The 14028-nt window shown below is 48.0% G+C and overlaps 2 protein-coding genes across 3 annotated transcripts; both read left to right on the top strand.

The window, feature by feature from the left end:
* Nucleotides 1–366: 366 nt before the first annotated feature.
* LOC101767286 (disease resistance protein RPM1) lies at nt 367–4198 on the top strand. 2 transcript variants are annotated; one of them, XM_022829439.1, is made up of 3 exons: nt 367–3361; nt 3457–3623; nt 3827–4198. In XM_022829439.1, the coding sequence occupies exons 1-2, from the start codon at nt 856–858 to the stop codon at nt 3519–3521; spliced, it is 2571 nt and encodes an 856-aa protein (XP_022685174.1). In that variant the 5' UTR covers nt 367–855; the 3' UTR covers nt 3522–3623; nt 3827–4198. The 2 variants fall into 2 exon arrangements, with proteins under 2 accessions (XP_022685174.1, XP_004979653.1); XM_004979596.4 differs by having other exon boundaries at nt 367–3623.
* Nucleotides 4199–11621: 7423 nt separating this feature from the next.
* Nucleotides 11622–13219, top strand: LOC111258206. The gene is made up of 2 exons (XM_022829087.1): nt 11622–11719; nt 11878–13219. The coding sequence occupies exon 2, from the start codon at nt 12503–12505 to the stop codon at nt 13091–13093; it is 591 nt and encodes a 196-aa protein (XP_022684822.1). The 5' UTR covers nt 11622–11719; nt 11878–12502; the 3' UTR covers nt 13094–13219.
* Nucleotides 13220–14028: the final 809 nt, after the last annotated feature.

The following is a 14028-nucleotide window of genomic DNA, read 5'->3' as shown; positions in this document are numbered from 1 at the left end:
CCGCCTCCTCCCCTGCCGTGCATCGCAGCGCGCGAGGTGTTCGACGAATTGCCTCTCCCACTCTCTGTCCTCTATGCTCGGAGAGGAGGAGGGACAGGCAGAATGGCCCAATTTAGCTATTGGGCTGGAACCGAACCGTTGTACAGGGAAGAAAGGAAGGAGCGGACCTGGGCTTTTTCTTTTGTTTGGGTTGAACTATAGCATGTTTATTTTTTTTATATACATGTACATAGGATACATTACATATACAAAGTTTTGGGGTCATGATTATTTTGCAGAAAAGTTCCTCACTTTTTTCTAATCAACCCACCCCTCACACCTCCTTGATCATGGCGCTCACGAAGCCTGCACGCATGCAGCAGTTGGTGGACTAGCGCTCCATGGCTCTGCGCGTCGATCCCAGCTGCGCGCACCAGCTACCGCGTCAAACGAAATTTCTCAGAAGGTAATGAACACAGCGTCAAGGAAGACCAAGTCCTTGGCTTGGAAATAAAGTTGATGAGACTTTGAGAGAGACATGACTGGCTTGGAAACAAAGTTGATGAGACTTTGAGAAAGACATGATTGGCTTGGAAATAAAGTTGATGAGAGAGAGAGAGAGAGAGAGAGACATGATTGGCATGGAAACAAAGTTGATAAAACTTTGAGAGAGACATGATTGGCTTGGAAATAAAGTTGATGAGACTTTGAGAGAGACCTGATGATGGATGAGTTTGTGAATGATTCAGCGCCCCATGACACAAACAACTCATAACCTGCTAATGCTAATCCAGCACGCCAGTGCGCGCTGGTGTTGTTTCGGACATAGTCCAACCACTTGTAACTCAGCTCTCAACCATCCACGCAACAACCACCATGGCTGAAGCAGTTGTAGGGTTGCTGATTGGCAAGCTCGGTGCAGCTTTGGTGAAAGAGGCAGCAAGTTCTGGTGCATCACTGATCTGCCACGAAGCCTCTGCCCTCAAGGGTCTCTTTGGTGAGATCCATGAAGCCAAGGATGAGCTTGAGAGTATGCAGGCTTACTTGAAAACAGCAGAGCGGTTCAAGGACACTGATGAGACCACCGGCCTCTTCGTCGACAGAATCAGGGGCTTCGCTTTTGAGATCGAGGATGTTGTTGATGAGTTCACCTACAAGCTGGAGGACAAGCACGGAGGGTTTGTTTCCAAGATGAAGAAGAGGATCAAGTATGCCAGTACCTGGCGCCGGCTTGCGCACAAGCTGAATGATATCAAGGGCAGGCTTCAAGGGGCTAAGCAGCGGAACCAGGACTACACCATGAAACAAACGGATAGAAATGCTGGAGGCATTGCTTTTCATGCCAATCAAGCTTTGAATTTCACAAGGGATGAGGACCTTGTGGGGATTACCGAGCACAAGAAGCAACTGGTTCAATGGCTAGCAGGTGATTTAGAACAGAGATGCAAAATATTCGCTGTTTGGGGCATGCCTGGTGTGGGGAAAACAACTTTGGTTGCTCATGTGTACAAGACCATCAAAATGGACTTTGATGCTGCTGCATGGGTAACCGTGTCACAGAGTTATGATGTTCAAGAGGTGTTGAAGAAAATTGCTGGAGAGTTTGGCATCACAGCTGATGGTGCCAACATGGAAATGGAAAGACTAGCTCCGACCATCTATGAGTACCTAAAAGGTAAAAGGTACATCTTAGTTCTGGATGACATTTGGACTGCAGATGTCTGGTCAGAGATAAGGACTGTTTTCCCATCTAATTGTATTGGTCGATTTGTTATCACATCAAGAAAGCATGAAGTATCATTATTAGGAACCAGTAATTCAGCTATTCACTTGGAACCACTTGGCAAAGATGACTCTTGGGAGTTATTCTGCAAATCAGCCTTTTGGAACGATGGTGACAGAAAGTGCCCATTGCACTTGAAGGTTTTGGCTTTGAAATTTGTCGACAAGTGTGAAGGGTTGCCTATTGCTATTGCATGCATCGGCAGCCAACTATCTGCGAAAGGACAAACTTCTGCCGAATGGGAAAAAGCATATGATGAGTTAGAGCTGCAGTTGGTTAAAAATGTGATGCCTCGTGTTGAGACTATTCTTAAAGTCAGCTTGGAGGACCTTCCATGTGATTTGAAAAATTGTTTCTTACACTGTGCATTATTCCCAGAAGATTATCCCATCAAGAGGAGGACAGTAATGAGGCACTGGATTAGTAGTGGGTTCATCAAGAAGAAGGGGAACCAAACTTTGGAGGAAGTGGCGGAGGAGTACTTGACTGAGCTTGTGAACCGAAGCCTATTACAGGTAGTGAAGAGGAATTATACTGGGCGGTTGAAATGTTGTCAAATGCATGATGTAATACGGCTTGTTGCGCTCAAAAAAGCAGAGAAAGAATGCTTTGGTAAAGTGTATGATGGCTCTGGGGAATTTTCTGGAGGGCCCACACGTCGTATATCAATCCAGAGTAGAAACCTTGACCGAATTAGTCCATCAAATGCATCACATATCCGTTCACTTCATGTTTTTGAGAGGTATATCGATATTGATTTGCTGAGGCCCATCCTAACATCTTCGAATTTGCTGTCAACGTTGGATCTGAAAGGTGCTTGTATCAAGATGTTGCCTACTGAGGTATTCAACTTGTTTCATCTGCGGTATTTGGGCCTTAGATCTACTGCTATTGAAAGTCTACCTGAAACAATAGGAAGGTTGCAAAACTTGGAAGTGTTGGATGCTTGTAATGCTCCGTTGTTGTATTTGCCAAATAACATTGTAAAACTTCAGAAGTTGAGATACCTTTATGCATGTAATGTTTATCGTGAAGGTGAAGATATTCGCCGTCGCAGTGGTGTAAAGGTGCCTAGTGGCATAAGGCACTTGATGTCACTGCAAGCTTTGCAATGTGTGGAGGCAAGTCCAGAAATTCTGCGTGAGGTTGGATATTTGACAGAGCTAAGAACATTCAGTGTCTGCAATGTGAGAAGTGAACACTCTGGTAACTTAAGAGATGCTGTCAACAAAATGAGTCATCTTGTTCATCTAGAAATTATAACTCTAGGGGAGAAGGAAGTGCTGCATCTAGAGGGACTTTGTTTACCTCCAACCTTTTCTTGGCTTTGTTTACAAGGACAGCTGGAGAGAAAATCAATACCGAAGGTTCTGTCATCTTGGTCTCGCCTCAGTAGTCTCACAAAGTTGGAGATGGAATTCTGCAGAATTGATGAGGAGTCGTTTCCCAGTTTGTTGGTGCTACGTGGTTTATGTCTCCTTAGCCTTACCAAGGCTTTTGATGGGAAGAAGCTGCACTTCACTGCAGGGTGTTTCCCAAGACTTCAAGTTCTATATATATGGCACGCACCACAGCTCAATCAAGTTCAAATAGAACAGGGTGCGATGTCAAACCTTGCTGAGCTCAACTTTGGTGACTGTCCTATGTTGAAGTATCTTCCTCAAGGTATTGAACACCTTAAAAACCTTGTGCAGTTATTACTGAAGGATACATCAGAAGAGCTCGTAGAGAGGCTTTGGCGGAAGGGAGGACCAGATGAATGCAAGGACGATAGTATGGACATTAGCCACATCAGAAAGGTTTTTGTTCTTATGGGCACCCGGGGATGGATAATGTGATCGAAAGACTACCTGCTGCTAAGGTAATGTTTGTTTTTTGGGACCTAGATAGAATTTTAGCAACAGCAGGTTTTTGCCGGGGGGACTCCATTATATTCATGGTTCCCCTCTGGCATCATCCACCAATAATGTACATCCGTCATGCTGTTATATGCTCCCGTGAGCGTATATCATTTATATCGTTTAAATGATAGCTAAGATTGAGTTTCCTAACTTTGATCGGCAGGCCGTATGACTGTCAGAAGCTGCACTGCCTTGCAGCAATTCCACTCCCGGACTTCCATACTCCAGATTGTCTTCTCGTTAGCTGCATACCAGAGTTCGGAAGTCCCAAGCAAGATAAATTTCTCGGAATGCCAGCTGCTGCCTGTCAGCATGAAGGAAATCCTGTCGTCTCTACACAGTTGCTTCCAGTATGCGGCCTCCGGGACCTTCTACAGTAATTAATTTGCTTAGAAATTACTTGGAACTTAATCCTGTCGTCTCTACACAGTTGATTCGTGCGTGTAATTACCTGCGGTAATTAAATAAGCTCGTAAGGAGTGATTTAATTTGCGTGTGTGTTTTATTTTGGAGAAAATAATGTTTCGTCCGCTTCTTTGGATGGCGTTCATGCTTGCAACTGCCTGCTGCTCAATTGCATCGATGATGGGCCACTAGTTTAACGTGCTGCGTTGCTCGTTATATTGGGCTGAAAGTAGATGGTCGGCCCACCACGGGATGGAGAGCGCACGCCGCCTGGGTCCGGCCCGCTGGGTGGGTGGGGAGCTAACGCGTGGGAAGCCAGATGTTTACTACCAAATTGCCTCTCCAAACACCGGTAAATCAAGCTATAAGCCAAAGATTCATCCCTCGCAATGTCTCTTCGGAGACATCCTCCTAAATTGGAACAATATTAGCATGACCCCTCTCGAAGGATGACGTGCATAAATTGAGGACTCGTTCAAAGTTCAAATTTTTTTAAGTTTTCGTGCACCAGTCCCTGGTTTATTCGCATCCATGCTCATGGCACCTTCTTTCCACGTCCTTGGATCTTTCTCCACTGATCCACAAGGTGACTTCACATTTCGTCACTGATCCACAAGGTAACTTCACATTTTTTGTGTTCCCGCTGTTGTCATCTTTCAGCTTCCTTCTTTCTTTTTAACAAAATAACTCAGTTTACTTCCAATAAAAATAATAAAAATTCATTGTCTCCATCACAAAAAATCAGCTAAAACACTAATATCCATTTAAAAGCACATATTTATACACAAACATGCATGTGGCAGAGAGACCTTAGATGGATGATAATTTACGTGTCCCTTGAACATCCACACGATGGCATGACCTTAGAGTTGACATTTCGATGGGCGTAATACAATCTCTTTTAGAATGCATATCAAATCCATGCGTGTGTTCTTCATTTCTTCAATTTAGCGTCTTTTGGTAGCGCAAGTCCATGCACGTCGATCTCACCACAGTCCACCCACGCAACCAAACAGGTAGCCCTTGAACTTGCCCCTTCCCTGCTCACCCAAAGGCCACAAAATCATATGAAAACTAGTAACTGATGAACAGTTAGTAGAGAATAATAAGGAATAGGCTACGTTTCAAATGTCAAAAGGGAGTAGAAGATGAGTGGGGAGCACGTCGCAACATGAATATATATGGAAGAACATGCTATGGCATTCTTTTTTTTAATTTGCAGACCGGATTGGCAAATCATCAGTTGAAAACCGTATGTCGCATCTTGATGATCTTTAGTCACCATCAGCAGTTTGGTAGTAAATTGTTGTTCTTTTGTGTCTTATAGTAAACTGAAACAAGATGCGATACACGTAGTGCATTGTTGATCTGTGGAAACGTGACGTGTGACGGAGCTGACCTTGGGATCGGCGCGGCCGGGCCGCACTACCGGAAACAGGAAGGTTGCCGAGTGCCTGAGGCACTCGGCAAAGGCCGAAAAACTCTCGGCAAAGAGTTCGCTGAGTGTAACACTCGGCGAACGGCACTCAGCGAACTTTCCTACGGCAAACGGTGGAGTTGCCGAGTGTCAAACATCGAGCACTCGGCAAATGATTTGTCGAGTGTCAAAAAGCACTCGGCAAACATTTTCGGAAAAAAAAACAGAAACAGCCGCCGGCCGTCGGCCGCCGGCCACGGCCACGGCCACCACGCCGCCACCGTCCGCCACGCCCGCTGTCGTCCGCCACCACGCCGCTGACGCCCGCCACCACGCGCCAGATCCGGAGGGGAGAGAGGTGGGGACCGCCGGATCCGCGCCGGAGGGGAAGAAGGGGGCGCGGATCCGGCCGGAGGGGAGGGAGCCGGGGAAGGAGAGGCCGGATCCGGAGGGGAAGAAGGGGGCGGCGGCGGGGCTGGGGGCCGGGCGTCGGGCGGCGGGGCGGGTTCCAAATTCCCCTTGGCCCTTCATTTAGGTAGTGGCGGAGGAGGTCGAGGGGGCCCGGGTGCGGTGCGAGGATAAGGCGTTGCGGTTGGGAAAAAAAAGGGTCGCCGAGTGTCCTAGGGTGACACTCGGTGAACGGTTGTTTGCCGAGTGTCTAACCTAGTACACTCGGCAAAGATATTTTAAAAAAAATTAAAAAATATCTAACAGTTTTAAAAAATTGTCTAAAATTTAAATGAAGTAATATATATTCTCTATTGACTATACAAAAAGTTTTGTAATCAAATCAAAACTCGACCGTCATTTTGACTCCAAATCTTATGCACTCCTTCTCAACGTTACTATTCTTCTTCTGAAATGCTTCGGTTTGTAAACATCGTACGTGACGAAATATGCAAAACATTCTTAATTTTTTTTCACAGCCTCCACCTATGATATCATCACATCATGACAAATCTCATGATTTTCAGACTTTGCTTGTTTTTTTTATAATTTAAAAATACCACTGCCACACGTTCGTGGTCATGTTTCCTGAACAAGATGTTCGAAATTTCTTGTCATTTCATGGGTCAGGTCTCAAATTGGGCCGAATAATATGAATATCATTTTTCTACTCATTTTGTTCCATAATTTGAATCACTTGCAGTTCAAATTTGACTTATACCAAAAATTTCCTTGAAATGCAATTAATTAAATAAATATAGCAAATAAATCAAAAAATATACCAAATTTTAACATGGAGTACCACATGTTGTATGTGGGGAGTAGAAAAAATTTCATGGTGAAAAGAGGAAAAAAAATTATTTTTTTGCCGAGTGTTTTTTTGACACTCGGCAAAGAGGGGGCTTTGCCGAGTGTTTTTTATTTTGACACTCGGCAAAGCCCCGATTGGCCGAGTGTTTTTTTTTGCCGAGTGTTTTTGGCTTGGCACTCGGCAAAGAGCTTGTTTGTCGAGTGCTTGCAAAAAAAACACTCGGCAAAAAAAATACACTCGGCAATTTTTAGCTTTCCCGTAGTGCCGGATCGGCTGGCGGTCGTCGCGATCGGCGGCGTCGCTGCGGAGGCATGGGCGGTGCCGGCGCCGCCGCTCGCGGTCGTCGTCTCCCCCCTCGCTGGCCGCCGAGGACCAATGATGCCGGCCTGTCCCTGTCTTCGTCGGCACCGGGTGCCTCGGCCGCGGCAGCGTTGGCGGTGGCGGCCTTCCTGCGTCGCTGCATCCGTGCGGCGCGGATCTTGGTGAAGTCCAGCGAGTAGTCCGGCGGCGCGCCGCCCTCCCACCCCCCGAACGCCGGCACCGACGCCCGCGGTGGCCGCCGCTGCTGCTTCCCCTGCACACACACACACACACACGCACGCACGCACGCACGCATGTTACAGCTGCCACCGACCGAGCTGCATGAGTGAACGGAGGCTGCGTGCACCGGCCCTCACCTCCGTTTGTCGCGCCATTGACGATGGCACGAAGGTCGACCAGACGACGAGAGAGTGGAGAGGACAGGAGAAGAAAGATAGCTGCTTGCCGTTGATGGTTATAGATTACAAGCCTGTGTGAATTGATTTTATACAGGCTGCGTTTTGGTGGAGCCTTTCACCGGTGCCACCACGACCCTTCCTGCACCATCCAGCGTTTACCTCCTCGCCGTGGTTGATTATTCCATGGACGAAACGCCATCAATGGCCAGTGATCAAACTAATGGTGTGCTCACCTGACCTCATCGCTGCACTGTTCGGGAGTAGCACCAATCGGATTGCAGTGTGCCGGCCAGGAGCCTCCATGTGGTCAGTAGCATGGGATCTGTCTTTGTGGATTACGGACATGGCATTCTATCAGGGAAAGCTCTACGCTATTGATTATGGCGAGTTCCTCTTAGCATTGGACATTAGTGTGGATGACAACACCGGTGACCCCTGCATTGCTTGGATTGGACAGATCATCAGGTTTAATCACTTTAATAATCGCCTTACCTCGAATAGGATGCTCTACCTGATTGAATCACGTGGCTCATTGATGTTGGTGCGCAGAAGGATTTTCCGTACGCACAGTCAAGGCAACGAACAGATACAAACTTTTGCTGGACAGTGTGAGCCTGAGTTTGAGGTATTCGAAGCTGACTTGGGGAAATCTCGGTTGGCCAATGCGACGAACCTCGGGGACGATCAGGCATTGTTTCTAGGGCCGTGCTCCAAGGCTGTTTCCATGCCGCAGTGTGACTCGCTTGACAACCGTGTGTGGTTCTTGGATGACTACAAGAACTGTCACCTTTGCGAGGAGGAATGGGAGAGCAGCTCGAGTTCTGGCATCAGTGGCATGGCAAACCACCACAAGCCCTTCTGCCCTCTGCCCATGATCTCGTGGAGAGACTACCAGGGCCGTTCAGCTGCAGCGTGGCTCTTCCCGTCCAAGTGATGTGGCTCATTGGACAGTTGTCACAATCGAACCTGTTAAGTGCATCAGTTTTTCTCTAACCGTAGTATGGTGGCCTGCTGGCGTCTTCAAGCTGACTTACTGTTGGATGATTGTGTCATGCTCAACTTAGTGAATTGTGATGATCTTGTGGTAGAATCCTGTCAGTTGATGTTGACCTATTAAAATTGCTTAATTCTATGGGCAGTATTTAGCTGTTGAAGTCCGTTCCATCTCGAGAAGCTGTTATCTTGAACCTTTTTATATTGAGTAGGACTCGATAGGTCTATGGGTTTTCTGTTATGCTATGTTAGGTGGAATGTCCGTGAACCTTGTGGGAACTAAGGCTAACTTTTGATGCATGCATCCAGTCCAGTGGCTCTTGTAGTGTTCAAATAAGATGTTTCTGTTGAGATGGTTGGTGTTCCTGAAATCTTCAAAAGGACGATAACTGTGCTCCCGGCTCCAATTACATGTTTGTGAGGAAAATGAAAATGATATAACTTTGTTTGCCCTCTCTATGAATTACCACTCGTGTGACTGGATGAGATTGCCATATGTATTGGTTAGTTCATTATGCAATGAGTCATGTACTGTATCATTTTTATTTTATTTTTTTGCCAAAGATGCCCTAGATTCACTGCACACGTCGCATTAGGTGGTGGTTGTTATATCCTTGTGCAGGTTGTTGCTCCAAGGTAAGAGCAAGTATAATAAGAGGCTGTAAGCAGGCTGAATGCTGACGTGGAGGAGAGAGAAGAGGTGAAAGAGGAGAAGCGGGCTATAAGCTTACAGCCGACTTGGGCACAGGAACCAAGAAACTTTGTGAGAATGACTTGTGGGCCATGTATTAACGGTGAAGAACTAACCATTGTACGAGTGGGCTAGGAAAAGGCTGAGAGAAACCTTGCGACCCGCTTGCTAGCTGCGTTATTAAACTTGCTATAAGTCATATCATGTTTGAATAACGAAAGCTGCTAAGGGGGTGTTTGGGAGGGGGTGCTAAATTTTAGCACCCCTATTTTAGTCACTTTTAGCCCCTCCTCCTCCCAAACACCTAGGCTAAAATGGAGGGGCTAAATTTTAGCCCCCCATAATCCATTAGCCTCTCAAGAGGTGCTAAAATGGACTAAAAGTGCTAAAAAGTGGTCCCCCTCCTCCAAAATTCCACCCCGGTACCCTTCTTTCTCCCCGGGATCTTTTTTCATCAGAGCCGGCTCGCGACCAGCGCAGCCGGCCTCGCGCTGCCGCCCGCGCGCCGCCACCCGGCCTCTGCCCCCCGCGCCGCTGCCCGCCGCCCGCCCCCCGCGCCGCCCGCCCGCGGCCCGCCCGCCGCGCCGCCCGATGCGCCCCGCGCCGCGCCCGCCTGCCCCTGCGCCCCGCGCCACCCGCCCCTGGGGACGGCATGTCGGCGCCCTCAACGGCCCGGCGGGGCCGACAAGGAGCCGCTGCTGGACAGGGGGGATGGCTGGGCGGCGGTGGCGGTGCGGGTCGGGGCTGGGTTCGTCGTCCCGCTGGCGGTGTCCGCGGTCCTCGCTGCGTTCTACGCCGTGCTCCTCGTCCTTTCTATCGTCACGAGGTCCGGCGGTGAAGGGGAGGTCCTGGAGGCAGCGTTCCTGGTGCTGCAGTGCGCGGCGCACGCGGCCGCCGCAGCGGTGGTGGCACATGAGAAGCGCTTCCGCCACTAGAAGTTGAGGGTAAAGGAGAGGGGTAAAAGAGTCTTTTGATAACCAAAGTGCTAAATTTTAGCCTCCCTCTCAAACACCCTAGGTGCTAAATTTTAACCTCTTTATTTGAGTGGGCTAAATTTTAGCCCCTCCTCCCAAACAGGGTCTAAGTGTGTCAGTACTTGTCTGATTATAGTATAGTGGTACAGTGGTGCATTTATGTGATATTAACTGCGACTCTGTGAGTTGATTGTCATGGCCAATTTGTGAGTTTAGTATTGATGTAACTTGTGGTAGGTATACTATCAACTGTTAGGAACCCATTCTGTTAGTTCACATTATTGTATAAGGAAGTTGTTTCGACCTTTAACCAGTACTATTGTACGTGTTATCTGAATCTTTTTTATAGGGAGGTAAGGGTAAGGCGTAGTTCTTGAGAAGTTTGTCACTGATCCTTGTGGAACTAAGGCTAAGTTTTATGGTATTAGATTATTGGTGCTTGTGGAAGTTTGTCAACAATCCTTGTGGAACTATCGGTGCTTGTGGAAGTCCAGCTGAAAGAACGATTAGTGCTAATCACATTTGTTCAAGGGAAATGAACATGCAGTCTGTGGATTGTCAGTTGAGTACTGAAGAATATTTACTGTATTTCATTTCTTTCTTGCTTTCATAGACAGTGGATTAGACTGATAGCCTAGTGTTTTTACAAGAATGCATCAAAATTGGAATTTCCTTAAGGTCCTGTTTGGATCCCTTTATTTTGAAAGAATTGGAATCTACTTAATGGAGTAATTGTATTGATAAATAAAATTTAATTGGAAAAAAATGACCATATGCCTTCTGTGAAAAAGACAAAGAATCTATCATTTTTGTGAAGAAAATTGATAACTAATTTGTCCTTTTTGTGTAGGTCACATATTGTAATGCTTTTTTTTGAAAAAAAGAAATTGTGTAACGCGAATGGCCATTAACTATAAGTATATATTTATTCATTTCGTTAATTTTGAAATTGTGCAACTTCATTTTTGAAATAAGGTGCTGCTAAACCCTGATTCAAATATTTCCTCCTCTACCGATAAGGCGATAATGCACATGAATAGTGTGTTGTACATCATTTTCTAAGGGAACACTTGTTTGAGATTTCTAGCAGCTTCTCAATGTGAAAAGTCAAAATTTCAAATAAACAACGAATTTCTAGTGCAGCTTCTGGAAAGCTGGAAGCTCAGAAAAGTTATGGAAAGTTGGAATGCTCAATTTTATGAGATTTTCTAGATAGATATTCTAAAAACTAATGTTGGCTTTTCAGAAAAAAAAAAGTTAGCAACAACTTATCCGAAAGGCCTAATTGAGATTAACGGTTGTTGGTGCCAAGGTAAATAATATCGTGGGCCACATTGTTTCCCTTGTATAGTTGTACGTCCGGTTACCCAAATCGTTTCAATAATGGGTGAAATACTGAAATTCTTGTCTTGTCGGGCTGGGCTTGGCCCATATGTGACGCTGTGACTTTACATTGCGCTGAGCTGGGCTGCGCTACAATTTGCTTCTCTCCCAACGCACTCCACGTCTCCACCGCCGCTGCGACCGGAGCAGGCAGAGGAGCAGCACGCGCCGCCGGGTGGCCGGAACCCACAGCTTCTCCGTTCCCGTTGGCTTCCGGTACTAACCCACCTCGCCCTCCCTCCTCCGTCTCCTCCCTGCCGGCTGCCGCTCATCTTCCAAATCCACGTTGCCGCGCGCGGGCGCGCACGCGAGGTGTTCGACCTATTGCCTCTTCGTGCACTCTGACACGCCTCGTCCCTTTCTCTTCATTTCAGGATCGGCTGAGCACATGGCGGCGACACCGCAGTCGTGGTCGGACATCCCGCTGGACCTGGCGTGCCTCGTCCTCGGCCGCCTGTATGCCCACGCCGACCGCGTCCGCTTCGCCGCAGTGTGCCCACAGTGGCGCTCAGCCGCACGGCAGGTCTGGCTGCCCCCTCCAGCGCCACTGCTCGCGCTCAAGGCCAGCGGCACCTTCTACAACATGCCCAGGGGCGAGCCGCTCCGCTTCGCTGGCTGCAACAAGCTTCGCCACAGCTTCTGGTAGCTGGCTGGTGTACCGTCGCGTGCGGTGCTTGGTCTTGGTGGACCCTTTCTCCGGTGCCACCATGACCCTTCCTGATCCATCGGACGCTCATCTCCCTGACAAAGGTCATGGTTCCGAAGACGAGGGTGATGATTCCGAGGACAGTGATGATTCTGAGGAGGGTTATGATTCCAGCAGCGAGTCATATTTGAAATGGATTGACACGCAAGACTTCCAAGTGTTGAAGGTAATCGTGCTCACCAGATCTCGTCGCTGCACTGTTCTGGAGTAGCCGTAGCAATCGGGTTGCAGTCTGCCGGCCAGGAGGTTCCACGTGGTCGGTAGCTTGGAACCTGTCTCTGTGGATTACTGATATGGCATTCTACCGGGGAAAGCTTTTTGCTGTTGATCATGAAGAGGACCTCTTAGCTTTGGACATCAGCGTGGATGACAAAACCGGCGACCCGCAGGTTTCTCGGATTGGACAGGCCATCAAGGTCAATCACTTTCATAATCCTGATACGTTTCATAGGATGCTCTATCTGGTCGAATTGCGTGGCAAGTTGCTGCTGGTGCGCAGAATGATTTTCCACGAGCATGCTCATGGCAGCGGACAGATGCACACTTTTGATGGACAGTGTGAACCTGAGCTTGTGGTATTCAAGGCTGACTTCCGGCGATCAAGGTGGGCCAAGGTGATGAACCTCGAGGACGACCAGGCGCTGTTTCTAGGGCCGTGCTCCAGGGCTGTTTGCTTGCCTCAGTATGACTCGCCGGGCAATCGCTTTTGGTTCTTGTACAAGGATTATTACCCTTCGTGGCAATGGGACAGCAGCTCGACTTCTGGCACCAGCGACATGGCAAATAACGGAAAGTTCTCCTCTCCTCTGCCAACGATCTCATGGAATAGGCATGGTGGCCCTGCTGATCATGTCGGTGCGGTGTGGCTCTTCCCTTCGAACTGATGCTGTTTGCTGAATGGTCTGTTGCCTGCTGGCGTCTGCAAGGCTGACCTGCTGTTGGATGATTGTATCATGCTCAACTTTGTGAACCTGTGATGAACCTTGTGGTAACCTATTCTGTTAGCTTAACTTTAAGGGGATTATCTTAGCTCGGGAAGTCGTAAGCGTGCCGGTTTGATCTTGGAACGCTGTTATCTTGAACCTTATATGCCGTTTCAGGCGGAATGTCCAGGCACTTTTGATGTATGCATCCAGTTCCAGTGGCTCGAGTTGAGGTGAGACGTTTTCTTTTAGGTTGGTGTTTCAGAAAGGTCCATTCGGGGAATGGCTGATGCAGAATCACATGTTTCCAAGGAAAATGAACAAGTTATATATAGTTTGTCTAGGCCCTCTATGAACACTGTCGCTTGCGTGGTGAGTGACTTGAATGAGTTTGGCATATGCATTGGTTCACTGTGCATGCTCATTCCAAATTGTAAGTCGTTATGCATTCCATCCGTTTTGCACGTCGTTTTAACTTTTTTGATACGTATCTTTTGCTATACATAACGACCTACAATTTGAAGCGGAGGGAGTAGTCGTGTGTTGTATCATTGTTGCTAATGATGCTCTAAGTGGAACATGAATTTCCCAACTTAACACAGAATTTAAAAGATATCCTAGAGTTGTAGGTCTACCCGACTCAAAAGCCTAGCCAAAACAGAGAGATTCCTCTGATCACCTCGGTCCTCCTTCCCAGGTGGCTCGACACCGCTCGTCCGGTGGCCGCCGCCGCCAAAGCAGCAGTAGGATTACGATTACGACTCCGCCACAGCGGCGATCTCCGGTACGGACGGACCTCCCCCTTCCCTTCCCCTGCGTCGGCCGCATATCTCCCGCCCTCTACTCCGCCCTTCGCTCTCTCGCCGTGGATCGCGCACGCAAGGTGTTGCGCGCCC

The sequence above is a fragment of the Setaria italica genome, chromosome VIII (assembly GCF_000263155.2).
Source record: "Setaria italica strain Yugu1 chromosome VIII, Setaria_italica_v2.0, whole genome shotgun sequence".
Classification (NCBI taxonomy): Eukaryota; Viridiplantae; Streptophyta; class Magnoliopsida; order Poales; family Poaceae; genus Setaria; species Setaria italica.
This window is presented reverse-complemented; position numbering and strand designations above follow the sequence as displayed.